This window comes from Punctularia strigosozonata (assembly GCF_000264995.1).
Source record: "Punctularia strigosozonata HHB-11173 SS5 unplaced genomic scaffold PUNSTscaffold_1, whole genome shotgun sequence".
Taxonomy (NCBI): domain Eukaryota; kingdom Fungi; phylum Basidiomycota; class Agaricomycetes; order Corticiales; family Punctulariaceae; genus Punctularia; species Punctularia strigosozonata.
The window spans coordinates 34,895-48,445 of record NW_006767433.1 but is presented as its reverse complement, the minus strand read 5'-3'; the positions used below and the strand labels follow the sequence as shown (position 1 = coordinate 48,445).

The following is a 13,551-nucleotide window of genomic DNA, read 5'->3' as shown; positions in this document are numbered from 1 at the left end:
GTACCGGTCACCCTCCTCCCTCACCCTCCTCATCCTCCTCCGCACGAGCCGTACGCCGNTAACCGGGCGGCGCGGGACGGGAGGGGATCCGGATCCGGCTCGGGTCGGGGTCGTCGTCGTCGCTCGCGCCGGTGCTGACGCCGCTCTCGACGTCGACGTTCGCCATGAACCCGCCCGCGCCGCATCAGCAGCATCACTCCTCCTCCTCGGCGGCGGGCTCTCCCGCGCACGATTTCTCCGCGATGGAGTATTGGAGGACGGGTCGATAAGGGGCGCGCCCAGATGCGCAATAAATAAAGAGAAAAACCTCCACCCCGCGCGTCGAGAACGAAACATAAACGAAAGACTCAAACGCAACCGGCCCCCCGGATTTTTTAATGTGGGACATTTTTCTTTCTTTTCTTTTTTCTTTACATCGTGTTTCCATGCTTCTGAGATTTTCGTTGCCCGCCGCCGACGCATCCTAACATCCTCTAAACGCTCACCTATCTACGCTTTTTTTTGATGAAAGAACTCGACCTGACCTGACTATATGCGCTCGTTTTCTTTTTGTTTGGCCCGCACCCCCATCGCTCGCTCGCTCGCTCGCCTTTTTGCTGTCTGTATACCGGCTTTTTACTTTATATCCTATCCTCCTTTGTCGGGTGACCCTGGACCACACTCCTCTCTCTCTCTCTCTCTCTCTCTCTCTCTCTCTCTCTCTCTCTCTCTACCTCTCTCACTCTACCTCTACAAATTTGATCAATCGACTGTAGCCTTTGTCCCTCCTCTCTCTCTCTCTCTCTCCATCCCTCTCTTCGAGCTTTCGATATGTATATTAACCCTCCCTCCTCGACTCGCGCACCGGCTCTTGACCCACTTCCCACCATATATACCAATTCAATTCGTATCTCCCATTAAACACTCTCTCATCCAAACGAATAGTTAATGAAAATTTTCTTGTGCTATGTACCGTATACCCTCGCGTTATCGTTGGCTTGGCTCCCGTATCGAACGGACCCCGCACGCCGAACGTTAGGAGAAATTCCCAAAAGCGGTGCGAGCCAGCTTGCTTGCTCTGTGGGCTCCTGTGCGCCGTCATTTCCGCCCCGTCTTATCCCGATGTAATCGTCGATCTGTGTACCGAACAAAAGGCGCCTCTCCCCTCTCCTCCGGGCGGCGCGGGGGGGCTGTTTCATTCCGAGATGGCCGGGGGGCACGTTCGGAACCCGTATTGTTCACCTCTCTCGAAGTGGGAAGTGTGACGTTGCGCGTCGCGACCATGTTTTTTTTCGCTCTTCTGGCCGCATCTATCGATGCTAGCAAACCTCTGTACGTACAGCAGGACGCGCGTCTGTCAGTCAATGTCATGCTAGCGACGAACGGAACGGTACGGTTTCAACTGGACGCAAAAAAACGATCGATAGGTTTCTTTCGCATTACCAAAACATCACGTTCCGTCGAAACGAAGAAATCGCGCACTGCGTAGCGTGATGTTCTTTTTTCTCTCTCTCTTTTCGTTTCTTCGACGTTACTTCGGGCTATCGAATCGCCCCCCGTTCCCGCAACGAGAAGGCGCCGTCGGTCGGATCTCTGCCACGACGTTTCGAGACGGAAAGGATATATCTGGGAGAACGTGTCACAGTAATCCGCCACCGCACCCCCGCCGGCAAAGGGAGTGAGAATGCTTTCGCTACCGCGCTCCCTTGGAGTTCGTAGGCTCCGAGGAAAGATCGAGCCATCGAGGACCCCATTGTGATCGCGTTCGAACGAACGAACGAACGAGCGAGGTGGGGGGGACGATCACCGATATATTGCCGCGCACGTCCTCGGCGACGCTCTCGCTCGAACAAGTTATGGTCTTTGCTCGGCCGGTTGCGGGTGCTCTGACGCAAGGGGGGGAGGAGCTCAGGGTTCTGCGTGCGCATCTCCGTATCGGATGGTAGAAGCCTTGCCGTAGAGAAGAATCTCGGAGAAATAATGCTTGCCTTTCGGCTTGTATGCGGGGGGGATTATTCGCCGCCGGTGATGGCGCAGTAGCGACCGGCCTCCCCCTCTCCTTGCTACATGGCGCCGAACACGACCTCCGCAAAGGGAATATGTGTCATATATGAGCTATAACCATACGCGGATCGCGGTCGTCCACACGCAGTGCCACTGAGATCGATGATGAAACCGCGGGATCTCAAAAACAGAAAAGCAAAACAGAGGGGGAAAAGTAAACATGCGCATTACATGAGAGCGACGGGCTGTGATGCGGGTACGAGATAGGTGACCGGGGCCAGAAACGCACCGCGGCCACCAGAAAAGCGAGGCTGAGGTGCCGGTACTGAGAAGGAGGGGGAGCGCGCTCTTGGGGGTCCTGCCCTAGACCCAACAGGCAAGCACTGGCCGGAACGGGCGGGTACAACACTTAGTAACCCTTGCATCACACAACGAAAAATCCGCGCGGTCTCGCCAGGATCAGAGAATGCGATAGCCTTCGGCGCCGCAAGCTCCGGGCGTGACATGCGCGGGTGCGGAGGGGGTGGGTTGGGGTTGGGGTTGGGCTGCCAGAAACACCGGCCGAGGCCCTGCGCGCCCGTGATAGGCTTCAGGGTCAAGGAAAGGAAGGTCGGGAGGGAAGTTGCCGAGGGCGCGGTTGGGGAACATGGCGTGGTTCGCGCCCTCGAAGATCTGTCGGACCCTCGGTCTCGTGGTCGAGCGTGTATCTCGCGCCCGCGCGTTTTATCCGGACGGGCGCGTCGATTGGACGAAGGACCGAGGGCGGATGGCGCGCGGCTATGTATATCGACGGCGAGGGTAACGACAGCGGCGAGCGAGAGCGAAGCGTTTTCGTGACTCTCGGTTCGACACGGGATTGGACCTAGGTTTTGCCAGCCGAGGAGCTTGCGGTTGCGCCGAGGAAAATCAAGCTCAGGAACGGGAATGGGGAAGCCAGGGTGGCAGGTCATCCGACTTGAACTGCGAAAACGCGAGGCAGGGACTCGGAGCTGCGAAGGGACAGCTGCCACGATGGTGGCGCCACCAACACCCAAGCCCATCCGACGATGATCCCCGATTATGGGGCGCGGTATTCGCCGTAAAGGCAGAGGATCGCGCGGCCCGGAGTTGGGTATCGCGCGTTGTGTGGGGGGCGAGGACTGCGGACGTGGGGTTAGCATCGCCGTGGCCAAGCATCGGAGCGGGCTAGATGTCGGCAGCATTCCAGAGCATAGGTCCCGATGGCGCGTTGGAGTATGGATCCATTAAAGTGTTCTTTCGAAGGAAAAATCCGACCGGGGTCGGAAACGCGGGAGGCGGTGTGAAGTCTTATCGCGTGGTCGCGGAACCACTCGTCCGAAATGAGAGAAACTTCGTTCCCATTTTTTTCAGACAAGATACGCTTCAGGCAGAAGAAGTGCAGCGTTTTAGCCTTTCCCGAGGCCATCTTCGCCTCCGAGAGACACCCGTGCGTAACGCCGCAATGAGGCGAGCGGAACAGGCCGTAACGTCGCGCAGATATTTCGTAAGGGGATGTCAGAGACATGTCAACGAGAGACTATCCGTCCAAGAAAGAGACTGTTGTAGTACTCGGTATCGCCGCCCAGTGACTGCGCATACCCACGGGATTCCTTGCGGGGAAGCTTTGTCAGCTGAGTGTTCGTGTTGGGAAAACGTTCGCTAGCAAGGCAGGTACGCACCTCATGAAATCGCATGTGGTCGGCGAGTGCGGCCAGCTGCTACGACTCCCGCAGCACACGCGAGATTCACCGCTGAGTCCGACATATCGTCATTGGCCAGTCAGCTAGTCGCTAGGTGGGATCAGTCTGCTGTCTACGGTCCCCAGGAGGCACGCAAACGAGGAAGATTGTGGACGCCCGAGATTTCCGAGTTTCCATGCAAAAGACTTGGTGGTGCCTTGCCCAAATGCGCAGCCATCTCGCCGCCATTCCCGGTGGCAACGACCCAAAGTGGTGCTAGGCTTCGAGGTTGTGATCATGTGGTATATCTTCTCCCTTCGGCTTCAGGACAGACTCTTGGATATCGAGAAGGAGCGGATTTGTTGCAGAAAGCTCGGCCCAGACGTTTGAAGCAGCGTCCGGGATTGGTTAGATCAGCTTCCAGTCCGGGTGGTTACGCCGATGACGCCGGGAGGATGCGCAGGGACTTCACTGGCGGTTTGCAAGCCAGTACTATTATCTCGATCACGCAGTAATAGTCCATCTCGTCCATGAGCCAGGATTCCTTGACTACAGCAGAGGTCAAGCAGCATGGACTGTCGTTCGATAAAATTGTCCGTCTCAGCCGCAGCGTGATCATTTGCTCAGCTCGTTGCCGCCCATGACATGTGCCTGCCTCATCTGACCCGTGTGATGCGTTGTGTTCAGGCTGGATCGTCTCACGGCGTCCGCTCACGATCTTTCCTCCAAAACGAAGCAGAAATGCGTCCCGCTCCAGGCCGACGTCCGGAGTCCTGAACAGCTGAAGGAAGCTGTGAAGAAGTGCGTGGAGGAGGTAAGCCAAGCCCGATTTTGTTGTGGTTTGATTGAACCTTGCGCAACGTTTTACGCGGGGAAGAATCCCCCGCTGGCAATGCTGACGCAGGAAGGGGTGTTACTCCCTTCTGTTTGGTTCCGGATGGCGCTCGCGTCGTCGTCTCTTCTCCCGATACATTGCCACACGCCTCATGTTTGCACTCTGTCTGCGCAACTTCGTGATATCTTTCATTAAGGTGCTATAAACTGATGCGAGCGCATGTGACCTAGTTCGGACATATCGACTTCGTCATCTGCGGTAAGTCGCGTTTATCCCCTCTGTCTGGTCTGCTTAACACCGAAGGCGTTGATCTACGTATGTCGATGTAGGTGCCGCCGGAAACTTCCTTGCGCCTATCGAAGGGCTGTCAGAAAACGCCTTCCGTACTGTGATCGAGATCGATACGGTGAGCCTCGCTTTAGCCTCCTTGAATCGCGGGGCACCACCGACCGATCATTCTTATCTACAGCTGGGAACATATCACACCATCAAAGCTACCTTGCCTTACGTCCGCGCCTCGCATGGGTCGTACATTCACGTCAGCGCGACGCTCCACTACAATGGTACTCTTACGTCCTATCACCGTGCTTCGGGCTTCTGTCAGTTTGCTCCGCTGCTGATCCCCGATCTACTCTCGTAGGGACACCCTACCAGGTGCACGTCTCCGCTGCTAAAGCCGCGGTGGACGCTACGTCAGCGGTGCTCGCCGTGGAAGAAGGTCCGCGCGGCGTCCGTTCGAACGTTATCGCACCCGGACCCATCGCGGGAACCGAGGGCATGGACAGGCTGTCCGCAAGGGAAAAGGCAAGCGCTGTCCTCTCCAATACTCGGAGACGATCGTCCTCTGTCAGCTAGCATATCTGTTTGCTCATATCGTTGCTCTTCGCGTAGGGGCAACCGCAGGCGCCGCGCGCCATGCCGTTAACGCGCATGGGGGACATCAGGGATATCGCCAACGCCGCGGTGTGGTTGTTCAGCGATGCCGCGTCTTTCGTTACCGGACAGGTAAGTTCCACTCCTTCCGTCTCTCGATTGACCCCTGGCTGACTTCGTGTTCTGTCACTTAGGTCATTGTGGTTGACGGAGGCTCGGAGCACCTGCGTACGACGGTGCTGCCTTACCCGGAAAGCGTCCTCGATCCGGAGAGCGCAAAGAAAATGATCAAGGCGAGGATGTGAGTCTCCGGGGTCATGTCCCATGCCAGATACCTCGAGGTCAGCAAGATGCCCTTATTCGTCTTGGGCGCACGGGCATGCCATATGTACAATCGCGCTAAATGGCACTGCAAACAGCCATGGTCACTCCACAACTGCATCGTCTTGTTACCCATAACGACCACGTACATAGCACGACGGGTTGTCTTTCCGTATTATTCTACTTCACGTCCTATCAATGTCACCTATCGGAAATCGTTGTTATCAGCCACTCCCGTCGAGGATGAGCAGAAGCTTCGCTACCTCAGCCGGTCGCACTACGCATCGCACGCTCACCTATGCGGTAAGTAAGAACAACTGCGATTTGGCAACACTCCCTTCTCTTCCACGAGCCTCACATCGCCACGACTCGGTGGTAGTAAACGCACGCGGACGACTACCCACGAGGGCCACCGTTCGCATCGCCATGACATACAAGTACACACTACATAGATATACAACAGATAAGTGAACACACGCGAAGGAATCTACCTTCGTTAACAACGATGTACATATCGGGCATACCGGGACCTGTGCACATTCCTCCTGCGCCTGGGACTCTCCGGTGAGATCCCCGTATCTCCGGGGGGTGAAAAGAACATAGGGTGAGATAAATGAGTGTCGCCGAGATCTGCGTCTACAGCTTTGCCACGAGGGTGTCGCTGGCATCGGCCATGAGATTCTCGCCGGTATTGATACCGTCGTACTGGCCCCGCGGTTCGATGATGCGGCGATGGCGGCGATCGCGATGAGGCTGAACATCGTCGTGGTGGTCGGCGTGCTCGGTAACGTGGATCTGATAGGATAGGATCCCTATAAGATAAGAACGAAGAAAGAGGTCAGCAAGGACGCGTGTAGGAGAGGAAGGGAGATCAGATAACGAGATGGTCGGGCCACGGGGAGAGAACCGGGGAGTGCATTGAACGAAGCCGCTGGGAATCATAGAGAAGGAAGGATGTACCATCAAGAAGAGGAGCGAGGAATCGCTCTAGTCTGCAAACATTAAGATAGGAGTTAGGCCGCCATCACGATGCATAGGACGAGTCATCGCCCACTTTACATGCTCGGGGTGTTTCATGTATCTTCTGTTAAAGATGCATGAGGTTGAAAGCAAGAGGGTCGATAAAGCAAACACCTACTTGAATGCATCCCAGTCGTCAAGTTCAGCAGTAACAGCTGCCACAATGCATCAGAACTTGCAATAGCCAGCGAGCATTGAGTACCTACCGAAGTTGTATCCTTCCTGCTTGATCCGCAATGGGCGCCCTCCACGACACATCCTCACTTCAGGGATGGAGCGCATGACGCGTAACGCGTGCTCAATGATCTGCATCTGCTGGGGAGTCGGCACCGTGAGCTTGAGCTTCAACAATGCTTCAAGGAAAGTAAGCAGATTATTCCTGTTCGTATTCCATGTGACTTACCAACGTGCTGAATCGGCATAGCGGAGACAGGCTGTCTGCCTCGGCTGAGTCTCTTATGCCAGCCACTGTGAACGGGGGGAATGCGAGAGCGAGCGATGGAGAGGTGGGGAACGCCCTTTTGTAAATACTCAAGCCACCCGCGTGCCGAACTCGAACAAGGTTCTATGAAGTTGACGTTGTCCTTCATAATAATACGGATGATTCGCACTCCGGGGGACGTCTTGGCGAGCGTACGTCCGGCAGGCCACGAGTATTGCCATATACGGGCCACATCTTGCCCCCTACGGAGTTTTTCCTGCAGGCACAGTTCCTTACGCGGCGTGTCTCATGCGTCCGGGTCCCTATCGCGAGAGTGATTAGAGGGATTAGCAGCCCAGGCTTATGGAGCTGTCTCAGAGCCAAACGTTTGCTCGGTCCCGACGCGTCCAGGGTGGCGATATTTGTGAAGGAGAGCGAGGGATGAGACAAGGTCAATCGTGTGGTACAAATGGCCAGAAGGCTAGGTCGGGCAGCAGAACTTGACATGCTCCGGGGTGAATGAGCGAAGTTCAACGGAGGTAGGTAGACGTATGGCTAGAAGCAGATAATACATCGTATAGCCCGGAAGTGAGCGTGTCAAACGCCGTAGCCTTCAACTTCGAAAGTCGATGTGCTATTACGTAATAAGGCCGTGGAAACAAATGCATGCCGGCGAAAGCACGCGTGCTGCCGCTTGAGCTTCGCCTGTTCGTCACCTGGACAATGCCGGCTTCAGTTCACATTCCAGAATATTACCTCCGTTCGTTCTCGGGCAGATATAAGGACGAGAGATGCTGAGAACACCGATCCCACTTTCTGCCCCATCGGTCATCGTCTCTTTCCCTTCGCCACCTGCTTGGTCGGGTTCAGCAGCGCTCGTTCTCCTTAAGCTTCACTCTGTCGTAGCAGAAGGCCTACCCCACATTCATTCTCAGTCGCTTCCTTCGAAGCTCTTGTAGCTCTCTCTGTTCTCGATCGTCTTGCCGTTGCAACCCTCAAATCCCAAGCAAAATGCGCTTCAGTGTCGTCCTCTCCGCCGCTGCGTTCGTTCTCGGAGCCTTCGCGGCTCCTCTGGAGTTCCGTCAGGAAACCGTCAGTAACGTCAAGTGCACTGACCCCAACACGTAAGTCCCCAATAGTTCTCCCTCCCTCCGTAGTCTGATAAAGAGCAAATTTCTTATACCAGCACCCTTGACTTCCATACGAGCAACGTCGCACTCCTGCAGATATGCGGTGGCATCGCGGGCACGATTGAGAAGTGCGAAGGCGCGCCGACGTCGACGGTCGGCCAATCGGGAGACGTCAAGTTCACTATCAACCCCGTCCAATCGGGTGCGACGATCAACATTAGCAAAGGGCGATGGGAACAGGCGAGTTCTTCTAAGCTGTTGCTCGCTGCACTCGCACGGTACTGACATACGTGATTTGAATTGAAGGGCATCAAAGCGGCGTTCGCCGTCTGCGGCCAGAACAAGCCGTTTACTGCGACGTTCACAGGAGGAGCGAGCACGGGCGATGTGAATGTTACATACGCTTCTGCGTAACGGCATGAACGTAGTCGTGCGCTGTCTGTTTCCATTACTTCGTCGAGGCCAACAACTTCGTGGGATTGGCGTTGTGCGATAAATCGGAAAGCTTGCCTTGCACATGAGTTCGTCATCGCGTATAACATAGTATGTCGCGGTCGGGAACGTCATGCAGTTGTGATGCACAAGGAAACTTCCTAGGAGGTTAAAGAAAGCAACACGACGGAGGTGAACATTGTGTGTGCTATTTATAGGTCACCACGTGGCGTATACATACCTCCCTTCACGCAGTATCCTTCCTCTACCTCCCCTTCCACTCGTCGTTTTGCTCATCATCAACATAAATCTAGTCTGATCTCTCTCTATGAACGGGAAAGCTCTCATTGAACCTGAGACTAGCCGTATATCTGCGGCAGAGATATGGGGAAACCCTGCCTCACATATCGCCTACGCATTTGAAGCACAAGCACAGGCGCTTTTGTCTTAGTACTTGGGCTGACTTGCACGTATATCGGCTGTTCGAGTACTTGATACTGCTCTGGCGGCCATCCTTCGGGATCTTGGTGCATCACCGGTTGGTCGTTCGATAGGCACGGAATCTACCTCGACTCGGAAGGCCGCGGCAACCGAACTTGGTCAGGTAAGCTTACATTGGGTCAGTATCAACGATTGATGAGGATTGAGTATCTGACTGGTCAATTGGATACTTACTCACTGTTTCCTCTCCTTTCACTGCCGTTGCGAGCGCCGGTATCTGCCGAACATGCGTGATATACACATCTGAAACAGAAGCACCCGCCTGAAGGATACACGCCGCCTTTTCAGCGATAGTTCAGGGTTGAGGAGGTACTTTGGGCTAGATGATTGATGACTGAGAGACCGGCGTTTCCGAAACAGAAGGCAGGCGTCGGCCACTTTTGGAAGGCAAGCATTGACGCGGCGCTGAGGCAAGTCTCCGTCTTCAGCCTTTGCAGGGAAACCAATATGCCGGCGCCCACTATGCAAGTGCTTGCTTCACCGTTGCATCCCTCACAACAGATGCATTACTACAGTCCAAACGATCGCGCGAGATAGATCCGCACGTATACTCCATGAAGGGATGATTTCTTCGGAGAGACCAAACGCGTCCAGCCATGACACTAGATCGGGCCCTTTGTGTCGATCGTCATTATGAACTTCTCTGTCAGCTTGCCCGTCCTCAAAAGGCCCTTGCAAAATGTCGGACTCACCCAGGCTTCGCCCTCCACCGAGTAGCAGCAACGCATCGCTCGCAGAATGGCGACGACGACAGCGTACTCAGGAGGATCTACCGTCCCTTCCTTTCTTTCAGGTGAGCGCTTGCAAGATCGACATGCAAGCATGGTGGTCTAAACATGGATCGCGACGTAGCACTCAGTTTTGGCTCGATCGCGTTCATGGCTTGTATCGTCGTATTCTACTTCTACCATGCTCGCTATCGCAATTTCTACCAACCCCGCACATTCCTTACCCCGATGCAGTGAGGAAGCCCTCTGTGTTCTTATTATACGTCGCTAACTCACGAACGCCCATAGCAAACGTCCTCGCCCCCTTCCCGTCAGACTTTACTCTTGGTTTTCCGCGCTTCTTCGTGAAGATGACGTCCACATCCTCGACATGAACGGTCCCGATGCCTACTTCTTCGTTCGCTACATCCGACTCATGTGCACGATTCTCCTCCCCGTTTCGGTCCTCGCGTGCATCGTCCTCATGCCCGTCTCCTCCTCCACTCCCAATGCAGGTTTATCTGGACTGAACATGTTTACCTTCGGAAACGTGCCGAAAGACCAACAATTGAAGCACGTCGCGCACCTGCTCGTTGCCGTCACCGTCATTCGTACGTTTCGCCATACTTACATATTTCACGAGGTGTGTGACGAGTATCCCACAGTTTATGTCCTTTTCCTCCTCCACCGCGAATACGCCAACTTCATCCGCATACGTCAGAAGTACCTCTCCTCTCCTGCGCACAGCCGCCTCGCGCGCGCCCGCACGGTGATGCTCACCCACCTCCCTCCCTCCCTCATGTCATCCGACGCCATTCGGTCTCTCGTCCCCACGCCAATACTGCGTATCTGGCTCCCCCGGTCCACTACCGGTCTCGACGAGCTCTTTTCCCATCGCGAACGAGAATGCCTCAAACTCGAACGCGCCGAGGGTGCCCTCCTGCTTCAAGCGACGAGGAACGTCAACAAGAACAGGGTGCCCTCCGACCCAGGCCTCGCCGACCCCGAAAAGTCGCCCTACGACTTTGCCACGAAGTTCGTCACGCTCGAGGACATGCCATCGCACCGCATCGGCCCGCTCCCACTCGTGAGCAGGAAGGTGAACACGCTCCAGCACATTCCGGCGCAGATCAAGGAGCAGAGCGATCGTATCGACGCTGGGCGCGCGACCTACCAGGCGGCGCAGCGCGGCGAGCTGTGGGCCACGCAGTTGCATCCGCTCACGGGCGCGGCATTTGTGCGTTTCGAAAGAACGGAGGACGCCCACGCGTTTGCGCGCAACGTCGGGGCTGTGACCAAGCACACGCGAATCAATGCCGCGGTAGATGTCGTGCCGGAAGATGTGAGCTTTCTATCTTTTTGACCTCCAGACGAATGTTCGCTAACGTGAACCGGACGTAGGTAATCTGGAGCAATCTAGGACTGTCCCGCGCGATGCGCGCGCTGAGGACGGGGATCAGTTGGTTGCTCGCCATTGGGCTGATCATCGCGTGTGCGGTCCCTGCGGCATTCGCTGGTGTGACCTCAAACGTCAGCTTCCTTTGCAACGAAGTCCGCCTCCTCTCCTGGATCTGCGAGCTTCCCGCCCCAGTCGTCGGCATCGTCCAGGGTGTGCTCCCACCTGTCGTTCTTACGATTCTCTTCGCGATCCTTCCCGTCCTCCTTCGCCCCCTCATCAGCCTGCAAGGTTCTCCGCGTCGATCAGATATCGAAAAAGCGCTCTTTTCCCGGATGTGGTTCTTCCAGGTCATCCTTGGCTTCCTTGTCGTGACCCTCGGCTCTGGTCTACCACCCTCTCTCAGCCACATCACCCTGGCCACGGACAAACTCCCCAGCGAGCTCGCAACGCACCTTCCCGACGCAGGCGTGTTGTTCATCACGTATCTCATCACTAGCACGCTGGCCATGTCAGGCGCAGGGGTCTCGCGCATCGTGCCGTTGCTCATGGCCAAGTGGCGGAATATGCGCAGGATGAACACGCCGAGAGAGGTGTGGAGGACGGACTGGGGGATGGGCAAGCTGGATTTGGCAACTGCGTGGCCTACCGTTGCGCTTATGGGATGCATATGCATCGTCTACTCGGTCGTCCAACCCGTCGTGGTCGGTATTGGCGCTGCTGGGTTTCTCCTGTGAGTACCATCGAGGTCCCATTTTGCTGGACGATTTTACTCATTGCGTTGAATCACAGGCTTTACGTCACCTACAAGTACTTGGTGCTGTATGTGGTTGAACAGCCTGAGGAGCTAGAGACCGGCGGGTTATACTATCCCCGAGCCCTCGGGACGGTGTTCGTTGCTCTGTACCTTTTAGAGGCATGGCTGGGTACGCTGTTCTTCCTCAGCGCGCCTGCCGGTAACGGCCTTTCTATTATGGGCTCGCTTGGTGGATCGGTCATGGTACGTTGCATACAACGCGCTGTCGATCTTTGTTCAGCGAGGCTGACATTATCGGTACAGGGTGTCATGATGATCTTGACGGCATTATGCGAGATCTGGATGGTGCGATGGAAATTCTCGCCCGCGACGTACACCTTCCTCGACACGGGCGTACATTACTTCAAGTCTAGCTCCGTGGCGTGGTTGAATCCTACCTCCCCCGACGCGGCCAGCATTAGAGGGAGCATCACCTCCGGCACTACGTCGCCCGCGATTCCTCCCGGCCTTCAGTGCGGGATAACAGAAGAAATGCTCGCAGGCGCGCAGTACGGCCGTACGACTGGTCTGCATGCGGAGGCGTTCGATCCACCTTCAACGTGGAAGGACCAGCGGCTGATCTGGATGGCGGATGACGAGCTCGGACTGGCGAGGGCAGAGATGAGGAGGCTGAGGATGGAAGGCGTCGCGTCAAGTTGTGAGTGGGCCCGCATGCTCGATAACGGGAAAGTGGAGGTAGTGATGGGGCCGCCGGACGAGGCATGGTATGGGGGTATGACTACTTCGTGAGGACAGTAAACTTAATCATACGTTTGGGGACTTTAGAAGAAGAATGATACTTCGCGGCCTTGTATACCCATATTGTACATGTATCGATTTAATAGTCCTGCCGCTTCCCTGCGACTTCTAGTTTTCGGACCATGCGGAGTGCGGCCGATAGCTTACTTAGAGCACGTTATCTCGGGTCATACATGCACTGAAAATGAAGACAGCCTCCGGCGAATCATTCAGCCCGATTGGCGCCCATCGCACTTTGCAATAACGGTAGTGACCAGCCCTCAACCAGTCTCGCTGCCAGAGAGCTAACACTGACGCCGGCGCCATGCTAGACAAAGCCAGGATGAAGCCTACCCTTTGCAAAGCTAACTTTGCTGACGTAGAATTACTTCAGACTATCCCATCATTCGCCAGGCGCCTGCTCGAGGGAACAGAAACCGTCCCCACCGCCAAGCAAAGCACGGCGCGAACCTTCTTCGCGTAAACCAACCGGGGCATGACTCGACCCCGCTACGCTGTTCGCTCTCTGCAAGGCGACATACGTCTCGCTGATGTTCACCCGAGGTAGCCTCTCAATGGACTCTCGACTTTCCACTTTGGCAAGTCTTTGCTCGACTATGGTCGAGGGAAGCAAGCACGGACGCTTGCATCTTTACTGACCTATACAGGAAACCGTCGAATTGAATCCGATGCATCCTCCACGAGCCCAATGAGTCGGC

At 55.7% G+C, this 13,551-nt stretch overlaps 5 protein-coding genes across 5 annotated transcripts; 3 read left to right on the top strand and 2 right to left on the bottom strand.

Moving 5' to 3' along the window:
- Positions 1-2,210: 2,210 nt before the first annotated feature.
- Positions 2,211-3,143, bottom strand: PUNSTDRAFT_128792 (uncharacterized protein; the record flags this gene model as incomplete). Its single annotated transcript, XM_007377965.1, has 1 exon — positions 2,211-3,143. One exon carries the CDS (start codon positions 3,141-3,143, stop codon positions 2,211-2,213), a length of 933 nt encoding a protein of 310 aa, XP_007378027.1.
- A 1,089-nt stretch (positions 3,144-4,232) lies between these two features.
- Positions 4,233-5,880, top strand: PUNSTDRAFT_117041 (NAD(P)-binding protein; the record flags this gene model as incomplete). Its single annotated transcript, XM_007377964.1, has 8 exons — positions 4,233-4,255; positions 4,350-4,476; positions 4,728-4,755; positions 4,827-4,903; positions 4,967-5,060; positions 5,138-5,310; positions 5,389-5,502; positions 5,565-5,880. The coding sequence occupies 8 exons, from the start codon at positions 4,233-4,235 to the stop codon at positions 5,673-5,675; spliced, it is 747 nt and encodes a 248-aa protein (XP_007378026.1). The 3' UTR covers positions 5,676-5,880.
- A 447-nt stretch (positions 5,881-6,327) lies between these two features.
- Positions 6,328-7,133, bottom strand: PUNSTDRAFT_128790 (uncharacterized protein; the record flags this gene model as incomplete). Its single annotated transcript, XM_007377963.1, has 6 exons — positions 6,328-6,503; positions 6,652-6,683; positions 6,746-6,775; positions 6,830-6,866; positions 6,918-7,064; positions 7,115-7,133. The coding sequence occupies 6 exons, from the start codon at positions 7,131-7,133 to the stop codon at positions 6,328-6,330; spliced, it is 441 nt and encodes a 146-aa protein (XP_007378025.1).
- An 819-nt stretch (positions 7,134-7,952) lies between these two features.
- On the top strand, positions 7,953-9,014 carry PUNSTDRAFT_139769 (uncharacterized protein). Its single transcript, XM_007377962.1, has 3 exons — positions 7,953-8,256; positions 8,319-8,502; positions 8,569-9,014. Exons 1-3 carry the CDS (start codon positions 8,144-8,146, stop codon positions 8,674-8,676), a joined length of 405 nt encoding a protein of 134 aa, XP_007378024.1. The 5' UTR covers positions 7,953-8,143; the 3' UTR covers positions 8,677-9,014.
- Positions 9,015-10,031: 1,017 nt separating this feature from the next.
- On the top strand, positions 10,032-13,316 carry PUNSTDRAFT_128788 (DUF221-domain-containing protein; the record flags this gene model as incomplete). The annotated part of the gene is made up of 7 exons (XM_007377961.1): positions 10,032-10,156; positions 10,212-10,513; positions 10,568-11,244; positions 11,304-12,031; positions 12,091-12,298; positions 12,359-12,819; positions 13,247-13,316. 7 exons carry the CDS (start codon positions 10,032-10,034, stop codon positions 13,314-13,316), a joined length of 2,571 nt encoding a protein of 856 aa, XP_007378023.1.
- Between the last annotated feature and the right edge of the window lie 235 nt (positions 13,317-13,551).